The sequence below is a fragment of the Xiphophorus hellerii genome, chromosome 6, assembly GCF_003331165.1.
Source record: "Xiphophorus hellerii strain 12219 chromosome 6, Xiphophorus_hellerii-4.1, whole genome shotgun sequence".
Classification (NCBI taxonomy): Eukaryota; Metazoa; Chordata; class Actinopteri; order Cyprinodontiformes; family Poeciliidae; genus Xiphophorus; species Xiphophorus hellerii.
In genome coordinates this window covers 17,178,741-17,194,725 of record NC_045677.1, presented here as the reverse complement: position 1 = coordinate 17,194,725, position 15,985 = coordinate 17,178,741, and the positions used below count along the sequence as shown (strand labels likewise).

Here is a 15,985-nt window from a genome sequence, read left to right as displayed (position 1 = left end):
TCGGTAAAAAGCGGGGGTTGTTGTTTTTTGTGTTGGGAAGTCAGAAAAATCTGACATTTTTTTACTGTATAGAATTAGTTGTTTCATTATATTTATTTACTTTCATATATATTTATTCACTTTCATATAACTTTCATAAAAACTGTGATTTTTTTTCACGTATTTTGTTTAATCAATATCTCACTATCAATATAATTGTCCGATCAATAGCTCCCAATAGTACAACATCAGACAGGTAATCTGTGAAGCTCCTCTGCCTCCTACCTGTTGTTCTATTGCCATTTGCAGAAATACATCTCTTGGTCAGAAACAACCAATCAGAGCCAGGAGGAGGGTCTTAGTGCAGTCATACGCATATTGTTATAAAGTCACCAACTGCAGCTTTAGTGTACGTTTTGTGCATATGTGAAGCAAACAGTTAAGTGTTTGTTAAAGTTGTCAATATATATTAGAAACTTAAAAGACTTATTGAAAGATTATATGCTTTAGTGGTAAATTAGTGGATAAACATATTTTTCCTTTATAAAAAGAAAAAAAAACCATACATGCTAATATAAATCAAATACTTAAATTATTTTGTTAGTATATATTTTTATTCCTTTTTTTAACCACATTTGCCCATTTTAGTAATAATTTCAATTTTAAATACATTTTAATTTTACCTGTACTTCATGACAATTAGTCCATATTATAAATGGAAACAAAATCATAAATCTTTAACTATACAGAGACTAATTATTGTTTAGTCACAATTTATTCAAAGCTGCTACTAAATTCACACCTAAACTTATTTAAGTTCCACTGTAAATGTTCATTAAAAACACACACACACAAATTGTAATGTCTTATATTAATAGAACATATTCTATTTTGAGCTTTTGTTTTATGAAATAAGTTCCATCTACCCTTCGCCAAATAAATTATCCAAAAATATTCACGTGGATAAGATACATTTGTAAACAAGATTTCGCGTCTTTAGGATTTTGGCTCTTTGGCTTTGCCGTAGCTCTTCCCCTAAGTGCTTGATGGGTAATGTAGGGTAGTAGCAAAAACACGTGGGTTGTATAGCGTTGCTGTGAAGCTTACGGAAACATGGCGGGCTTGGAGCTGCTCTCTGATCAAGGATACCGCCTGGATGGAAGAAAATCCACCGAACTACGGAAAGTTCAGGCCCGTATGGGAGTGTTTGCCCAGGCTGACGGGTCTGCTTATTTAGAGCAAGGAAACACCAAGGCTCTGGCTGTGGTCTACGGTCCGCACGAGGTAAGTACATCTGGAGACGTGAATGGCACTGCAGAGCAGAGTAATTAAATACATTTCCATTATTTTAAAGAAATTACCTCTTGTTAGAAGGCCGTAACTTTAAAATGAAGGTTAAAAAAAGGTTTTATTCGTAATTTTATTTAAATAATCCAATCATATTCTATTAAAAGATTGATTTTTTTTCTTACAGTTAGTCTTTACATGTGTAAAGACGGCTTCCCTCTAATTTAATATATAGCATTTTTGTCATTTCATTTGCATCACTAATCAAAATAACTAGAAACAAAACAGAAACCTGAGAATAAGAAAAAGTCATAATTTTGTTTTTTTGGTCCTAATCCTCTTCCAGATTCCAGATGTACCGAATGTTTTTATGTTGTAAAGTGAAGGAGTTCTGGTATTTGCTGAATTAAAATAGTTTTGTTTTATAAATTCTAATACATTCTTATAAAATATCAAAAATTGGAACAAAACATGTATCGTAATCATGTGTTCAACATCTACTTATCCAGGATAAAGATATTTAGCTAGAGGCCGTTACTCTCAGAAGTGTGAATTATCAGCATATATGCCATGGTAATTTGGGAAGGAATGGTGCACAACTCATTTAATATTAATTACATTTATTTGCTGTATGTATACTCACCAACTTTAATATTAAAGTTGCAGAGAAACCACACCCTTCTCTGGGCATCAATAAGATCCAGGGATAATTGGGACTTGATATTTGATACTAACCCAACATTCTACTGTTGGCGTGGGTTATCTGTTCCAAAATCAGTTTTCATTCATATTGTTTGGGATTGTTTGGTAACATGGTGATATACTCTGTGGGCAAGGAAACTGGTGTTTCGGCATCTCTGAGTTTGTTTGTTGTTTCTTTAGTCCTTCCTGAATATTATAACCATCCCTAGGTTGATTTATGGTACCTTTAGTAGCTGGGCTTTAATTATTTGATGTTATTGTCTGTGTCTGTTTCAGATGCGGGGCTCCAGAAGTCGGGCTCTTCACGATCGAGCTGTTATCAATTGCCAGTACAGCATGGCCACGTTCAGCACAGCTGAGAGGAAGAGGAGACCACACGGAGATCGCAAATCCACCGAGATGAGTCTCCACCTGAAGCAGACGTTTGAAGCTGCTGTGATGACCCAGCTCTTCCCACGCTCTCAGATAGACATCTATGTGAAGGTAAACTAAAAACTGAAGGTTTGCCAAGTCCCACCAGCTGGGTTGTATTAAAAATATGTTTTCCCTTCCAGATTCTACAGTCAGATGGAGGGAACTACAGTGTATGTGTGAATGCAGCCACATTGGCAGTCATTGATGCAGGCATCCCCATGAGAGACTATGTCTGCGCCTGCACTGTAGGTTTTGTCGACGAGACTCCCCTTGCCGACCTTTGCTATGCTGAGGAGAGCGGAGGAGTGAGTTCTCTGGCTTTGGCGCTGCTGCCCCGAGGAGGACAGATTGCTCTCGTTCAGATGGATGCTCGACTGCATCAGGACCACCTGGAAACTCTGATTGAAGCCGCAATGACTGCTTGTAAATGTGTGAGCAAGGTGTTGGATGAGGTGGTGAGGCAGCACCTCCAAGAAACGTCGGTGCTCTCCAGAGAGTAACATCTGCGCTGGGATTCTGAAAGAAACTGTTTGCTTTCATTTATTTCATTAGAAGCATTTCTTTATACTTTTGTACATAAATAAGCTTAACAATTAAGAAGTCAGTTGCTTGCTTTTTGTATATGATCTCTGAATAAATAATTTGTTTTATGAGATTGTTTAGATTGACGGGAGCAAAATTCAAATCGGTATGAGAAGCAATTGAAAATGCCGTAAAAAAATGTATCTACAGCTATCTTGTAGTCATATTTTTGTCAGTTTATTATTTGCTCTTCCTCAAGCCAACAAAGCCATTTCTGTGCCAGTTTGCTGAGGCAGGAATTGATCTTTTAAGTATTTTGTTTTTGCCTCTGTCCTTTTAATCCAGAGGGGTTGTACTTTGTTGTTGAAGTTGCAGAAACACAATAAATGTAATGCCTTGTTCTTTCAGTGAAGTGTACATACTACTCTGAATTTATAGGGTTTTTGTTTTATTTTGACTTGTGTGCAAAATTAAATCGAGGTATGCAACTTTAAACAGATGGATCGTTTTCCTGATATCAATTTAAATTGGGAGGAACTAAAAGGTTTCTAAACAATGAAATGGGGGCTATTTTTATTTATTTATTTATTTCATACTATAAAAATTTAATTTAAAGATTACCTTTGTGTTATTTTTTTTATTTTCCATTTTAGTTCGATGCATTTTCTTAGCGGAAGTCGGTCCGCGGTAAATACGTTCCCACTAAAACAAGGAAATAGCATCGACTTTTAACCAGCTGCTGCTCTTATGAAACCTCGCCTCTGCAGGTGGATGTGACCACTATTCTGAGGTACGTTTTTGTATATTTGAAACGTTGTAAGACACATCTTCGTAACCATTAAAACAGATCCTTCTTGAGGATGAATACGCGTTTCGGGAAATTTACAAACTTCGAAAACTTGCCTGGTAACTGATTAGCATAAGGCTAATCACAGAAGGGCTGTCATGAATACTGTTGAGACAACAGAGTTTGAGCAATGAATGAAAACTCAAATAATATGTATGTTTGTTTTGGAGCATGTGACAGTAATGTATGCGATTATATTCCACATTATAACTTCTTAAGATAAAGATTATTAAAGTATATTTCTTAGTCGATGTGTATGTGCGCTTCCTGCAGGACCCGGTGAAGGAAACGACAAGATGGGACTGCTGTCTGATCCCAACAGGAGACGGGCTTTGATCAGTCTGTTGACCCGCCTCAATGCTCCGATCTGGTGAGTGTCAGTCGCAGCTGGATCCTATTCAGCTTTGTTTTGTGTTTCATCATTTTAATAACATCCTTTATTTTTATAGGATCCAGACTGTCTTGTGATCTCTTTATGTCCGTCTAAAAGTTTTTATATACATTGAGGTCCATGTAAAACATAAGAATTAAATCCATCACCTAGTTTTATTTATAGAGCACATTGCATAGATAATTTGTTTAGATCCATATTACGCTTGAGGTCAAACAATGTTAAGAAGTGCTGCCTTTGAGTAAAGGTTATATCCCTTAGCTGAAAGTTTTCAGTGTTATTAAGTTCCTCTAAAATTTAGCTTTAATTTCAAAATAAGAAATAGTCCTGTTGTTCTTAAACAGGACTACAGTTTTACATTTTGGCTCAGTTTTGTAAATAATTTTCCTTCTTCTCTTTCTGCATGCCAGTGCACTTTGCTACTTTGCCGGTGTGTGCTGGTTTATGGGGTTAGCGTTTGAGCCGTTCACGTTGCGGACATATATGTCGGAGAATGCCATGGGATCCACCATGGTGGAGGAGCGCTTCCCTTCTGGAGAAAGAGCTCTGGCCACAGGCAAAGAGTTTGCTGCTCACAAGAAGAAAGTTGGGTATGTTTTTCTTTTTTTAATTGTTTTTCTTGTCTGTTGATTTTATGGAAAATCCCAGCATGAGATGAATAATATTCTACTGGTTTGTTTGACATCTTTGCAGTGGGATGCCGGTGGATTGGCTGGTGAAAACGATGCAGGCTCGAGGGCTGGAGGTGTTCACCCAGAGCTTCTCTCGTACGCTGCCCTTTCCAGATGAAAATAAAGAGAGATATGTAAGCTTATTACCAGAATTAATTTCGTACGTTTTCACTCTCCTTTCTTTTTACTTCTCTCAAATATTGACTGACTGTATCTTTCTTAATAGATGGTGAAAGGTACAAACGTCTACGGGATCCTTCGTGCCCCTCGAGCTCCACGAACTGAAGCTCTGGTGCTCAGTGCTCCTTGCAGCCCCGGCGACAACAACAACCAGGCTGTGGGCCTGCTGCTGGGCTTGGCTCACTACTTCCGCAGTGAGTAGTGCACCTTCTGACTGTTCCACAACAATCGGGAAAACCTTGAAAAGATTTGACACTTAAATTCAGTGCCGATGATTCAAGTAATTCGTCTTTGGTTACCAGGTCAGGTTTTTTGGGCCAAGGACATTATTTTCCTTGTGAACGAGCATGACTTGATTGGTATGCAGGCCTGGTTGGAGAGCTACCACCACACCAACACTACAGGTGATCATCTGGTCAAAAATAAACAGCAGAGATTCTTGAGTAAAAGGCGTACGTCATATGTTCTTGATTTAGTCAAAAACAATTCATCTTGGTGCGTTTTTTTATTCTAGGAATGGACTGGTCTCCATTACAAGGTCGCGGTGGTTCAATCCAGGCTGCTCTGTCCTTGGAGCTCAGCAGTGACGTCATCACCAGTTTGGACATAATACTGGAAGGCCTCAATGGCCAGTTGCCAAACCTGGATTTGGCAAACCTCTTCTATGCTTTCTGCCAGAAGATAGGAGTCCTCTGCACCATCCAGGGCCGGGTAAAGGCCTGTAAACACATGCAGCGTTATCCGGTTAGCGGAGCTGAATGATTATAATTTTTACTTTCATTTGCGAATGCTTCTGTAGCTGCAGAGGAACGACTGGGACAGCGTGTCAGGCTACAGCCATGCCGTCCAGACCATGATGCTGATGGTAATGAAGCAGGCCAGCGGGCGGCCGTGGGGAGACCACGGTTTGTTCCTGCGCTACCACATAGAGGCGGCCACCATCAAGGGCATCAACAGCTTCCGCCAGTACAAGACAGACGTCACCACCGTCGGCAGGTCAGAACCACAGACAGCTGATCTTCTTTTTTTTTTTTTTTTTTTACTAATAACCATATTCATCTTTTTCTTACATATATCTCTTTATCAGATGTTCAGGCATCGAGGATACAAAGAATTTTGTTAAGCGTGCTATTTCTCCAATTTGTTCTCTAGAAATTTCCTAAACTGCATAAGTTTTACATTGTTGTTCAAAGTATAGCTTAAAATCACAAGAATATTAAGGAAAATGTTGTAGTACAGGTTTATGTGCATATCAAAAAATTCTGTGTCATCCAGAATAAAAAATGTTTGAATAACCTTGTAATATCAAACATTTTTCTGCCACTTGATTTTCCATTAATATGCTTGAATATAGCACACTGACCAACCACCTCATGCATGCAATCACTTGTTGCTTCCCCCTCAATGAAGGGTAGCTATCAGGAATTATAAAGTCTTTTCATTGATTAAATGTTATTTTCTAAAACTTTTTCAATGAAATTTAAATTCATATCTGGAAATATTAGCATTTCTGATGTCTTTTTTTTTTTTTTTTTTTGCGTTTTAGACTCCTGGAAGGAATGTTTCGAAAACTGAATAATCTTCTGGAACGCCTTCACCAGTCCTACTTCTTCTACCTCATGCCATCACTTTCCCACTTTGTCTCCATTGGATACTATATGCCCGCCTTTGGCCTCCTTGCGATCATCCTGCTGCTCCGTGTATCCTCTGATGATGATTTCACTTGTTTTTTGTTTTTTTTTAGCTGAAGTCAGCCTAAAAAAATCTATTACTGACTGAATCTTAGTTGTGCAATCTTTCCATTTCTCCTCCTTGACTTTAAGTTTAGGCCTTGGACCTTTGGGTGCAGCTTGTCAGTCCACCTGCCATAGCAGCGGATGGAGTTGGTGACATCGCTCAGGTTAGAAATAAATACTGATAAATTGATGAGAGATGAAAGCATTTGTTCCTGCTCACTCACCCATAAAAACCCTCCTGAGTGCAGCAGTCCAGCCCTGGGGTTCTGTCAGTGTTGACTCCTCTGGTGATCAGCCACCTGACCGGAGCGGCTCTGTACATCCTCCCAACCCGTTTCCAGGAGATCGCTGTCGAACACTTCCCGGTTTCTGAGACTGAAGCCGTCGTCCTCACAGTCATTGCTGTTTACACAGCAGGCCTGGCTCTGCCTCATAACACACACAGGTACCGAATGACACAACCTCTGATTTATGGCACTTTTTCATTTATACCCAGACTTTTTAAAATGAAAACACTGTTAAGGTTCACCAACAGTGTCTGGAACGACACTGTTTGCCACAAAATTAAAAGGGCAACAGAAAACAAACACCTATTTATGTAATCTTGATTCAAACCAATATGTGGATACTTTGAAATGTCATCCAAACATCCCAGCATAAGAACTGACCAAACAATAGGATTAAATAAATATTTAGCTTTGCCTGGATTAATTCTGATATTTAGATCTGACTTTTTACCACTATGCTGACTCAATTCTAGCCATGTTTCCTGTATCCCAAACATTGAAAAAAAAAAAAAAAACTTCTTCTGATCACACTCTGATCATTGCTACATACTGCTCTACATGCTTAGATGGATCAGTTGAGGTGATTTCTGAAAGTCATGCCTCAGGTAAAAATGAATTTCCCTCCATATTGAGGAGCTGTCTCCACTGAAGTGGAGCTGTCACTTTGACAGTTTCTGTTGTGTTGCAGGTTGTTGTCGGGGGAGGGGACGGAGCAGGGCTGGAGGGTGCTGAAGCTAGTTGCTGTTCTTTACCTGGCTGTCCTACTGGGTTGCACTGCCCTCATTAACTTCTCCCTGGGCTTCATCCTGGCTCTCACCCTGGTGCCTGTGGCTGCTTTTGTTACACCCCACGTGCCAAAGTAATTCACTGACAGTCATTTTTTGATCAACATTTATGTCTCACCAAAATAAATCTGAACTGTGATCAGTTTTATTCCTCTCTCTTTCTCTTCAGAACTTTGTCAGCTGTCGTCTTGGTGATCCTCAGCCCAGCCTTCACGCTCCTCTTCTCTGTGTTTTTCTTCCAAGAGCTGGAGGAAATGCCTGTTAGCTTCCAGGATGGCTGGCTGTTGTACCTGTCGGTTATTTCGCAGGGAATCCTGGACCACTACTTGTACGGTTCTCTGGTATACCCACTGATCGCCTTGATGGTTTATCCGTGCTGGCTGCTTTTCTGGAACATCCTTTTCTGGAAGTAGTCTGCAAGTCTGCTGCAGGCTTCAACACTTTGGGATGATCTCAGGTTTACTTGATTTTGGGGAAATGCAAAAAACAAATGCTTAGATCCACTGGAGAGTTAAACAAGGACATTTACATTGCGAGAAACAAATGACTCTGTGTTTTTTGTTGGTTTGACATTTTTACTCCAAGTTTGTATTTCATCTTCCAGAGACTGCAGCCATTTTCTGGCCATCTTGAACATTTTAAGCGGTGCATAAAGTGGTTTGTACTTCACATAACTTTTAACAGTTGTCAGGGAGGGGGACATGTAATAGTGGACATGAATACAATTTTTCTTTGGTAAGGAAAGTTGATTTCTTTTTTAATAGTTTGGTTTGTGCTACTTGAAGAAAAGACTGCACTGTTGTTTTTAAAAACTGCTTGAGGGACAGGATGGTAAAGATATTAGCCTGATCATTATTATGACGCTATTAGTGGATAAGCTGTTAAGCGAGCTGCCACCAATATTTTTCTACTTGTTTTTGTCATTTTTGCTTAGTGAGACGTGTTTGTTTCGTATTTATAACTCACAACGTTAAATATGTTTAAAACCGATTCTGTGTTGTGTTTGTTTCTGCTTTCATTTCTCTTTCAAGCTTTTAAAACTGTAAAGGTGTAAATTATTATAGCATCCGTTCAGCCTAGAAGGTCCTCTCCACAGCGGCTCTCTCCTCCTCATGCTGGTGACTCCCTTCAGCATTTTCTGACCATGACTTGGTTCTCCATCCATTGGCGTCCTGTTTAGATGCTCAAAGCACCTCTGCTGACTCCAGCCGATGCAGAGAAGCAGTGGCTCCACAGGTGATGGAGATCTACACCACATCTGTCAAGGCTGAGCCCAGCCAACCAACATTTCAACCACTTGCTGTCCAGGATCTCATTCTTTTGGTCTTGACCATTGATGGTCAGAATGTAGTGGAACAATAAATCAAGAGCTTAGATCAGCACAGATAGATCTGCATAAATGATAAGAGCCCAATCTTGAGTTGTTCTTGCGTACCTCTATTATTGATCTATGTAGCCAGGGGTAGGAATTTATTTTGATGGTCAAAATATACCAGCAAATGCAGACTTGGGTCATATCGTTTTATAAAAGTAGCAGTGGGCTATTTGTGGTACTTAAGAAGACTAGAATGGAACGCTCCATGCGATAATTCAAAATTATTTAAAATTTTAATTTAAATGTTCCTGTCCTGACTTGATAAAGCTGCACTGCAAAACAATTTCGTTACCTTATTTTAGTGATTCAGCTTAAAGTGAAACTCTTGATTCATATGTAGCTAATTAACATTTCTTTTTTGATTATGGGGAAAAAGAACTTGGCATACTGCTGACTTTTAAATTACATTTTAGTTTAGGTTATACTTCACATGTTTTTATGGGTGTCTTAGTTTATTCTTAGTTGAGATATTTTATAATGTTACATGTGTTTCATCTTTCCTACCTTGAAGGATGTTTTTAGCCCAATCACCTGGACTTTTATGTTTGGTTCATGACCCTCTTGTCTTTTTTTTTTTTTTTCCTTATTTTGCATATGGACATAAAGACACTGCAATTAATGTTTTCATAGTAATTTTGTTATGCAATAAATACCAAATGTGTATGACAGTGAAAACTAACTAAAAAATAGTTTTATTCATAGACAAGCTCTCCAGTTTGAATCTTAAATGACATTTCTTTGTTTCGGAGGAACTGTGAAGATGCTTGCAGGAAATGGCAAAGAACAGACAGACACTCAAATCCGATTCCTTCCTTTATATATAGATTATGCACTGAGAGTGGATCTTTCCTCGCTTTCACAACTCAGAGGAAATCAAGTACAATTAAACCACTATTTGAAATGTACATCACATTGTTAATGCATTTTAGTAAAAATCTTACACTAAATACAACCCTGTACATGGCGCATGCCTCTCGTTTCCAACAATTTTTTGGCATTAATCTGTCTTCCTGCTGCAGGTGACAGATTAACAGATTACCAGGCTACTGCACAAAGCATCATCTCTGCCCTCTCCGCATCTGGGGGACGCTGCACCCAACGTCCCCTCGTTTTCGGCTGCAATTGGACAACTTCACTCCCTTTCTCTGCTAAAATAAATATCAGGCTGCTTGCGCCACACACACACATAGACACCCCCTCTAAAACAAATAGCGAAGATGTCTGGCCAAATGAGATGCATGTCACAGTCATGTCATGGTGTCCATATTTAAACAGACAGAACTCTGTCAGAGGATTGAGTGGCACCGCCTTCGCTCCAGTCAGATGGTGATCAGTGCACTTTGTTCTCCCTCTGTGAGTATTTTGCCAACAGGTGTGTTTCAGATCTAAACTGCTCACTCTTGGCGTGTGTATGTGCGTGTGGAAGTGAGCGAGACACGAAATCCAGGCGGCGATGACAGGCAGTCAGCTGCGGCTCAAACCAGACTCTCTGCGATCCTCTCTCCGTCCTTTCTCCTTGGTGAAAGATGGAGAAAGGAGGTGACTGTGTGAGGGCGGCCGGTCAGACAGATTCTACTGGACTCAGACGTGTGGGAGTACCTGCTGGATGCAGCTCTGCACGTCGGGTCTGGCGGTGGCACAGATCTCGCAGCCCGGGCGAGACGGCTTGTTGATGAAAGTGCACGAAGGACAGGCCCACTCCGTCTGCTGCAAGTTGAAAGAAGTTGAAATACTTTAGATTCCTCCATCGTGAAACCAAACTCCTTAGTTTGCTCCATCCGTGGTCTATTCAAAACACCGCATGGCTCAGATACCTGCATCTTATTGGCCTTGGAGTGATCGTTCAGCTGCAGCTTCTCCAAATCAAGGACGTCTTTGATGTCTCCTGCTTTGTTATTCCCTCCACCTGTTTCTGCTAAAAATAGATTAATGACAGAGAAATAATCAAAAACTTGAAAAGATGGCTATCTGAAGAACTACCTGAGAATCTTCTAATAAAAAAAAAAAAAAAAACAAAACATAACATGACAAGAACGCCACAAGAATACACAAACATCCCGAACAAACTCTCCAAGATGGCTTATGTGTGAAAGTGAGTTTTTTTTAAGAGGACAACTGGATCGTGTTTTTTTAATTAGCTCTCATCAAAAGAAATCTGTGAAATTTTCAGTCTAATTATTTGTTTTCACAAACAAGAATTTTGCAACAAGGCATTGGTGAAAGACAATAGAAGACCAAATTAGGAAATGGTGACTTTTATTGCACTCACCCTGGTTGTTGTGGGGAAGCTTTGAGGGCAGTGTGCTGTAACCCCTCCAGACCTGTGAGGTGAGGCTGCTTCCGGGGGGCAGCGCCGAAGCCGTCAGGGAGTTCTCCAGGTCCTGCTGGAACAGCTGCCGTGTAATGCGAGCTTGTCTGGCAGAGATCAGGTACAGGTATGCTGTATCGCCGTCTTTCTGAACTCCGTAGGAAGCCAGTGACCGCGGATCAGAGCACAGGCACTGACCGATCACCCAGCGCTGCACACGAGGATGGAAACCGTACTCTAGAAAGACCTGGAGAAGCACAGCTATGGAAGTTTGCGGATAAAAGCCACCGGAAGCTTTGCTGTTTCACCAATTTCACAGTTTTCTCACCTGTTGTTTGAGTGTAGCTACAGACATGTAGGGAAAGACTATAACTGTGACGCAACAAGAAGAAGAGGCATCTTCCACCACCACGGACAAACTGGAATGAACATGGATCACGGCATAAGTCAAATATAAGTGAAACGGACTGGGTCGAAAACCTACCCGCTTTAATTCTGACCTGATTTCTCCATCTGTGTAGTTTTTCTGGGACGGCTGTATCGTCAGCATCGCTTTTTGTCGAGCCAGTGCGGACGCGTGCTGGGAGGCAGCCTGAATGTCGCCTGCTTCGATCACTTTGGAGAGCTCCGAACACAGCTCCTCTGAAAATCACAAGACAAGGTGACGTTTCCAGAGCCCGCTGCGAGCGCAGGCGCAGAGCGACAGGCTCACCACAGAGCGTCAGAGAGGTCGAGCTCCTCTGATCCACCGCTGCTTCGGAGTCGTGTTTCCCGTCCGATTCACAGGCGTTTATGTTTGCCACTGTCAGAGAGAAAACAGCGAGATGTGTCACTCTGTAACATCTCAATATGTGGTGGTTAACATACCGTTCAGCCCGCAATTATTCAGAAGTTTTCTGATTTATTGTCATTCAAGTAAAATATTTTGTTTCTGAAAGGAAATTAGACGGATATATTTCAAAAGATAAAAGAGCTGAAAAATCTATTTTGAAAACAATAAATGTTTTATTTAAATAATATACAGTATTTTTAATGATATTCTAATTTATAGATTTCTACCTGTGAAATCTCACATTTAAGGATCCATTTGTAATAAAGTTCAACAGGGATGAATAATTTTGCTCTATAATAATCTTCCAGCATCTTCAACAGAAATGTTGAGGCTATAAAGAAAAAAAAAATCAGGAGTTTTGTTCAAACTGACCTCTGTGCGCTTCTCTCAGTGACGATATCACCACGGTGGACCAGGCCTCGGCCTCGCGGTCGCAGCGGAAGTTGAAGCGGATGCAGTCGTGAGGTGAAGCAGCAAGACGCATCTCATGGCAGCGAGAGGATTTGACCTCGTATTGCACCGAGCGCAGGTCAAACTCTGCAATGAACTGAAGGTAAGAACACATGCTGTGACAAAACAGCTTTAACAAATGAGTTTAGGTAAGTTAGAAGTGAGATGAAAATTAAAGAGAACGCTGGTCTGATTATTTGTAGATGCATATTAGAGTGGATGCTTGGACAAATTATTTCTCCTCTTCAGTAGTTTGTGATTGGGCTTGAATAAATATACATATAAAAACAGCTTAGCAATCTATAGAGGAATATGTATTTTTAAGTATTTCCAAAAACTTTTCTTTTCGCTCATACTCACATTTGAGCATAAGTTAACATGAACTTAAAAAAGCACAGTTCAACCTGGTGGTGAGAAGTGTACACTTTGCAGTTTGCACAAGAAAACAGAAAGTACCCCCTTTAGAATCTGCCAGAAATTGTGTAAATCCTCAGAGATTACTCTTTCAACATTATCCGTTTACACTAGTTCACTGCAGCTCTTTAGGGAACATAAGAGCACAGAGGCAAAGAGGGCTTTGCCTCCTGCCAGAGAGAGAGACGACATCCATGACTTCTTTGAAATGACTGAGACATTTTTTTTTATAGATGATCTAAAAGAAATGGGGATCAAAGTAAAGCCATGCAAATCAGAAAGCGTCTCAATTGTCGGTGGGGAAAACGTCTTACTCAGAAATGAAAAGCAGATTTGGAGCCTGAGAGGGTTAAGGCGGACGTCATGTGGCGAACTTGGCAAACACGGGACAGATGTGGGAGTTGTGTTTGGATACAGTGAGCCAAGTGAAGTCTACATGTTGGCAGGGTGAAAACCTTAAAATAACAATTTCTTATCCTTAAAAGTATATCGAATTCCTTCACGCTGATGTATGAGAAACGCAGAAAAAGAGAGCAATTAATTTGTGGTTGTTGTATTTTTTTTTTTACCTAAAGTTATTCTACTTTTTATTTTCTCATTATAATTTTATTTTCTCAATATATTTAGAGAAAATTTTGAAATCTTTTTTCTGTTCTCATAAGGATCTTATTGAAAGACATTATTATGGCCAGAAAGTGGATCATTAAGTCATTGAAGAGACGGAAAAGGATGGAGCTACCTTTCTTTATATACAGCTTGTTTAGAGCTACACTTCTGGAATATAATTAGTTGACTGCTCAGACAACATATAGTAAATAATCATAGCATGCTACCTTCTGTAGTTGTGTGACATTTTTGAGACCTTCAATTGCAGGATGACTGAAAGATTTCTACTCTGACAGCAACTCAAAGACGCCATAGGATCTTAATATTTCTCCCAGTGTGCTCCAAACTGTTTGTTTAGCTTTTTAATCAAATTTTGAGACTTTCTGTCTTAAGTATTTTTTTCAGTTAACAAGTTTTCAAAAAGTTAACATGCAGATGCTGTGATTTAAAGTCCTTTTAATGAGAAAAGTGTAACAGTGACCCAACGTTTTTCTGGATGTAATATAGCTACCAATCAGCTGGCTGAAATACACATTTTTACTATGTGTACAGAGAAAGCCAAATTTGTCTGACCGAAGCTATCTGGGGACAGCGATGCACAAATACCAAAACTTGGTAAGCAGAATTCAATTTTCAGTTCAATTAGGTTTATTTATATAGCGCCATTTCACAACAAATGTATTTTCAGTTCACTTTGTTAAGTCATTTCAACTAAATTACACATACTTTCTAGTTGACCTTGGTTATCACACGGTTCATTAAGCTCAGTTTATTATTCAAATTAGTTTTACAAGTTTTCTGTCTAAGGAAATCCAGCAGATTACGAGTCGTTGATTTGCTTACACTGCGTCATTAAATTCACAATAATCCCTCACACCAAGCATGCATGGAGCGACAGTGGAGAGGAAAATTCCCCGTTAACAGGAGGAAACCTTCAGTAGGACCTGGTTGAGCACGAGAGGCCGGGACCGACTGGGGCTTTGAGAAGACTGAGCAAATACACCAAAAAGAAACAAAAGAACTAATGTAGGAGTACTTCACGTTAATGAAAGCAGGAGAGTGGCACATTTAAAAGCTGGCAGCAGTCATTCAAAAGACATGTCTAACTGGTGTATGTTGGTAAATTGAAGGGTAGATTCCAAAAGGGCTCAAAAGATAATGGAGTGATGAGAGTTACTGTGCAACATCTCAAAATGTGGTGGGTAACATGCAGCTCAGTCTGCATATAGTGGATTTGAATTGCTTTCAAATTCCAAACGGAAGAGAAGCATCTAAAGTTTGTATGATTTTATTTTCCTGATTTTATCATTCTGAATGTAACCTTAGTAGAATAGTTGTAAAAGCAGATCAAATATCGAATCCGCTTCTGAACTGCTCAAGATGGCCTACACCGTCCAGGCCAACATTGCTGTGAGGGATGTAAAGATGCAGGAACATGGGCGCTTCCTCAACACCTGAGCGTTTAACAACAGCTCTGCAGGTAAACAAACGAGTATGCGGATGGAACCTCACCACACTGCGGTTTCCGCTCGTATCTCGCAGTGCCAGGCGGAACTCTCCGGCCAGGTTCGGGTCCATGCTGAGCTGCAGCCGCAGAGAGTCGCTGCCCGCTCCAGGTAGGCACAGGGGTCTGATCCCGGAGTGGGACACCGAGACGCGGACTGACATCAGGACAGTGCTGCAGCACGCAGCCGGGCTGGGGCCGCTGCACGCAGGCTGCTGGGACGAGGCAGGCACGGGGGCTGGGAGAGCCCAGCTACCCGAGCTGAGTGCCATGTTTCGGACACCGGGACCGGAGGAAGGGTCTTTACTTCTGCCGTAGGGTCTACACGGTTCGGCCCGGTTTAAAGAGACGTGGTATGTTCACGGGTAGACTGTGGTTGTGTATCTGCCTTGCAGATTCTTCCATTTCTATTGAACCGAGCAGATGGGGAGCGAAAGAAAAACAAAACAGGAAGAAGAACGGCACGTCTGTTATTTATGTCCGGGGAGAAACAGAGTCGCCAATCTGAAAATGATCTAAAATAAAAACCATAACAGAATCCTGAGCATCTTCTTCATATAACTGTGTAATACAACAGCAGAGTGACTTCAGTATTCATATGAGCAACAGGAGAGTGTTCCTGCCCATAGCCATCACCTTATAATGAATTAGAGGAAACTTGGATAGTATAACATTTAAAACATACATATATATTT

General features: G+C 40.4%; 3 protein-coding genes across 4 annotated transcripts; 2 read left to right on the top strand and 1 right to left on the bottom strand.

Annotated features, from left to right (window-relative positions):
- The first annotated feature begins 1,052 nt into the window (after nt 1–1,052).
- Nucleotides 1,053–3,399, top strand: exosc4 (exosome component 4). The gene is made up of 3 exons (XM_032565730.1): nt 1,053–1,263; nt 2,245–2,451; nt 2,523–3,399. Exons 1-3 carry the CDS (start codon nt 1,093–1,095, stop codon nt 2,880–2,882), a joined length of 738 nt encoding a protein of 245 aa, XP_032421621.1. The 5' UTR covers nt 1,053–1,092; the 3' UTR covers nt 2,883–3,399.
- A 167-nt stretch (nt 3,400–3,566) lies between these two features.
- On the top strand, nt 3,567–8,791 carry gpaa1 (glycosylphosphatidylinositol anchor attachment 1). Its single transcript, XM_032565727.1, has 13 exons — nt 3,567–3,694; nt 4,025–4,121; nt 4,553–4,732; nt 4,836–4,947; nt 5,040–5,187; nt 5,296–5,397; nt 5,508–5,704; nt 5,793–5,989; nt 6,540–6,693; nt 6,822–6,893; nt 6,978–7,174; nt 7,705–7,875; nt 7,971–8,791. The coding sequence occupies exons 2-13, from the start codon at nt 4,048–4,050 to the stop codon at nt 8,212–8,214; spliced, it is 1,848 nt and encodes a 615-aa protein (XP_032421618.1). The 5' UTR covers nt 3,567–3,694; nt 4,025–4,047; the 3' UTR covers nt 8,215–8,791.
- A 1,185-nt stretch (nt 8,792–9,976) lies between these two features.
- On the bottom strand, nt 9,977–15,935 carry sharpin (SHANK-associated RH domain interacting protein). 2 transcript variants are annotated; one of them, XM_032565729.1, is made up of 9 exons: nt 15,299–15,935; nt 12,689–12,863; nt 12,197–12,286; nt 11,985–12,126; nt 11,813–11,903; nt 11,446–11,731; nt 10,991–11,088; nt 10,776–10,883; nt 9,977–10,691 (listed from the first exon to the last, which is right to left on the bottom strand). In XM_032565729.1, the coding sequence occupies exons 1-9, from the start codon at nt 15,560–15,562 to the stop codon at nt 10,641–10,643; spliced, it is 1,305 nt and encodes a 434-aa protein (XP_032421620.1). In that variant the 5' UTR covers nt 15,563–15,935; the 3' UTR covers nt 9,977–10,640. The 2 variants fall into 2 exon arrangements, with proteins under 2 accessions (XP_032421620.1, XP_032421619.1); XM_032565728.1 differs by having other exon boundaries at nt 10,991–11,091; nt 15,299–15,924.
- Between the last annotated feature and the right edge of the window lie 50 nt (nt 15,936–15,985).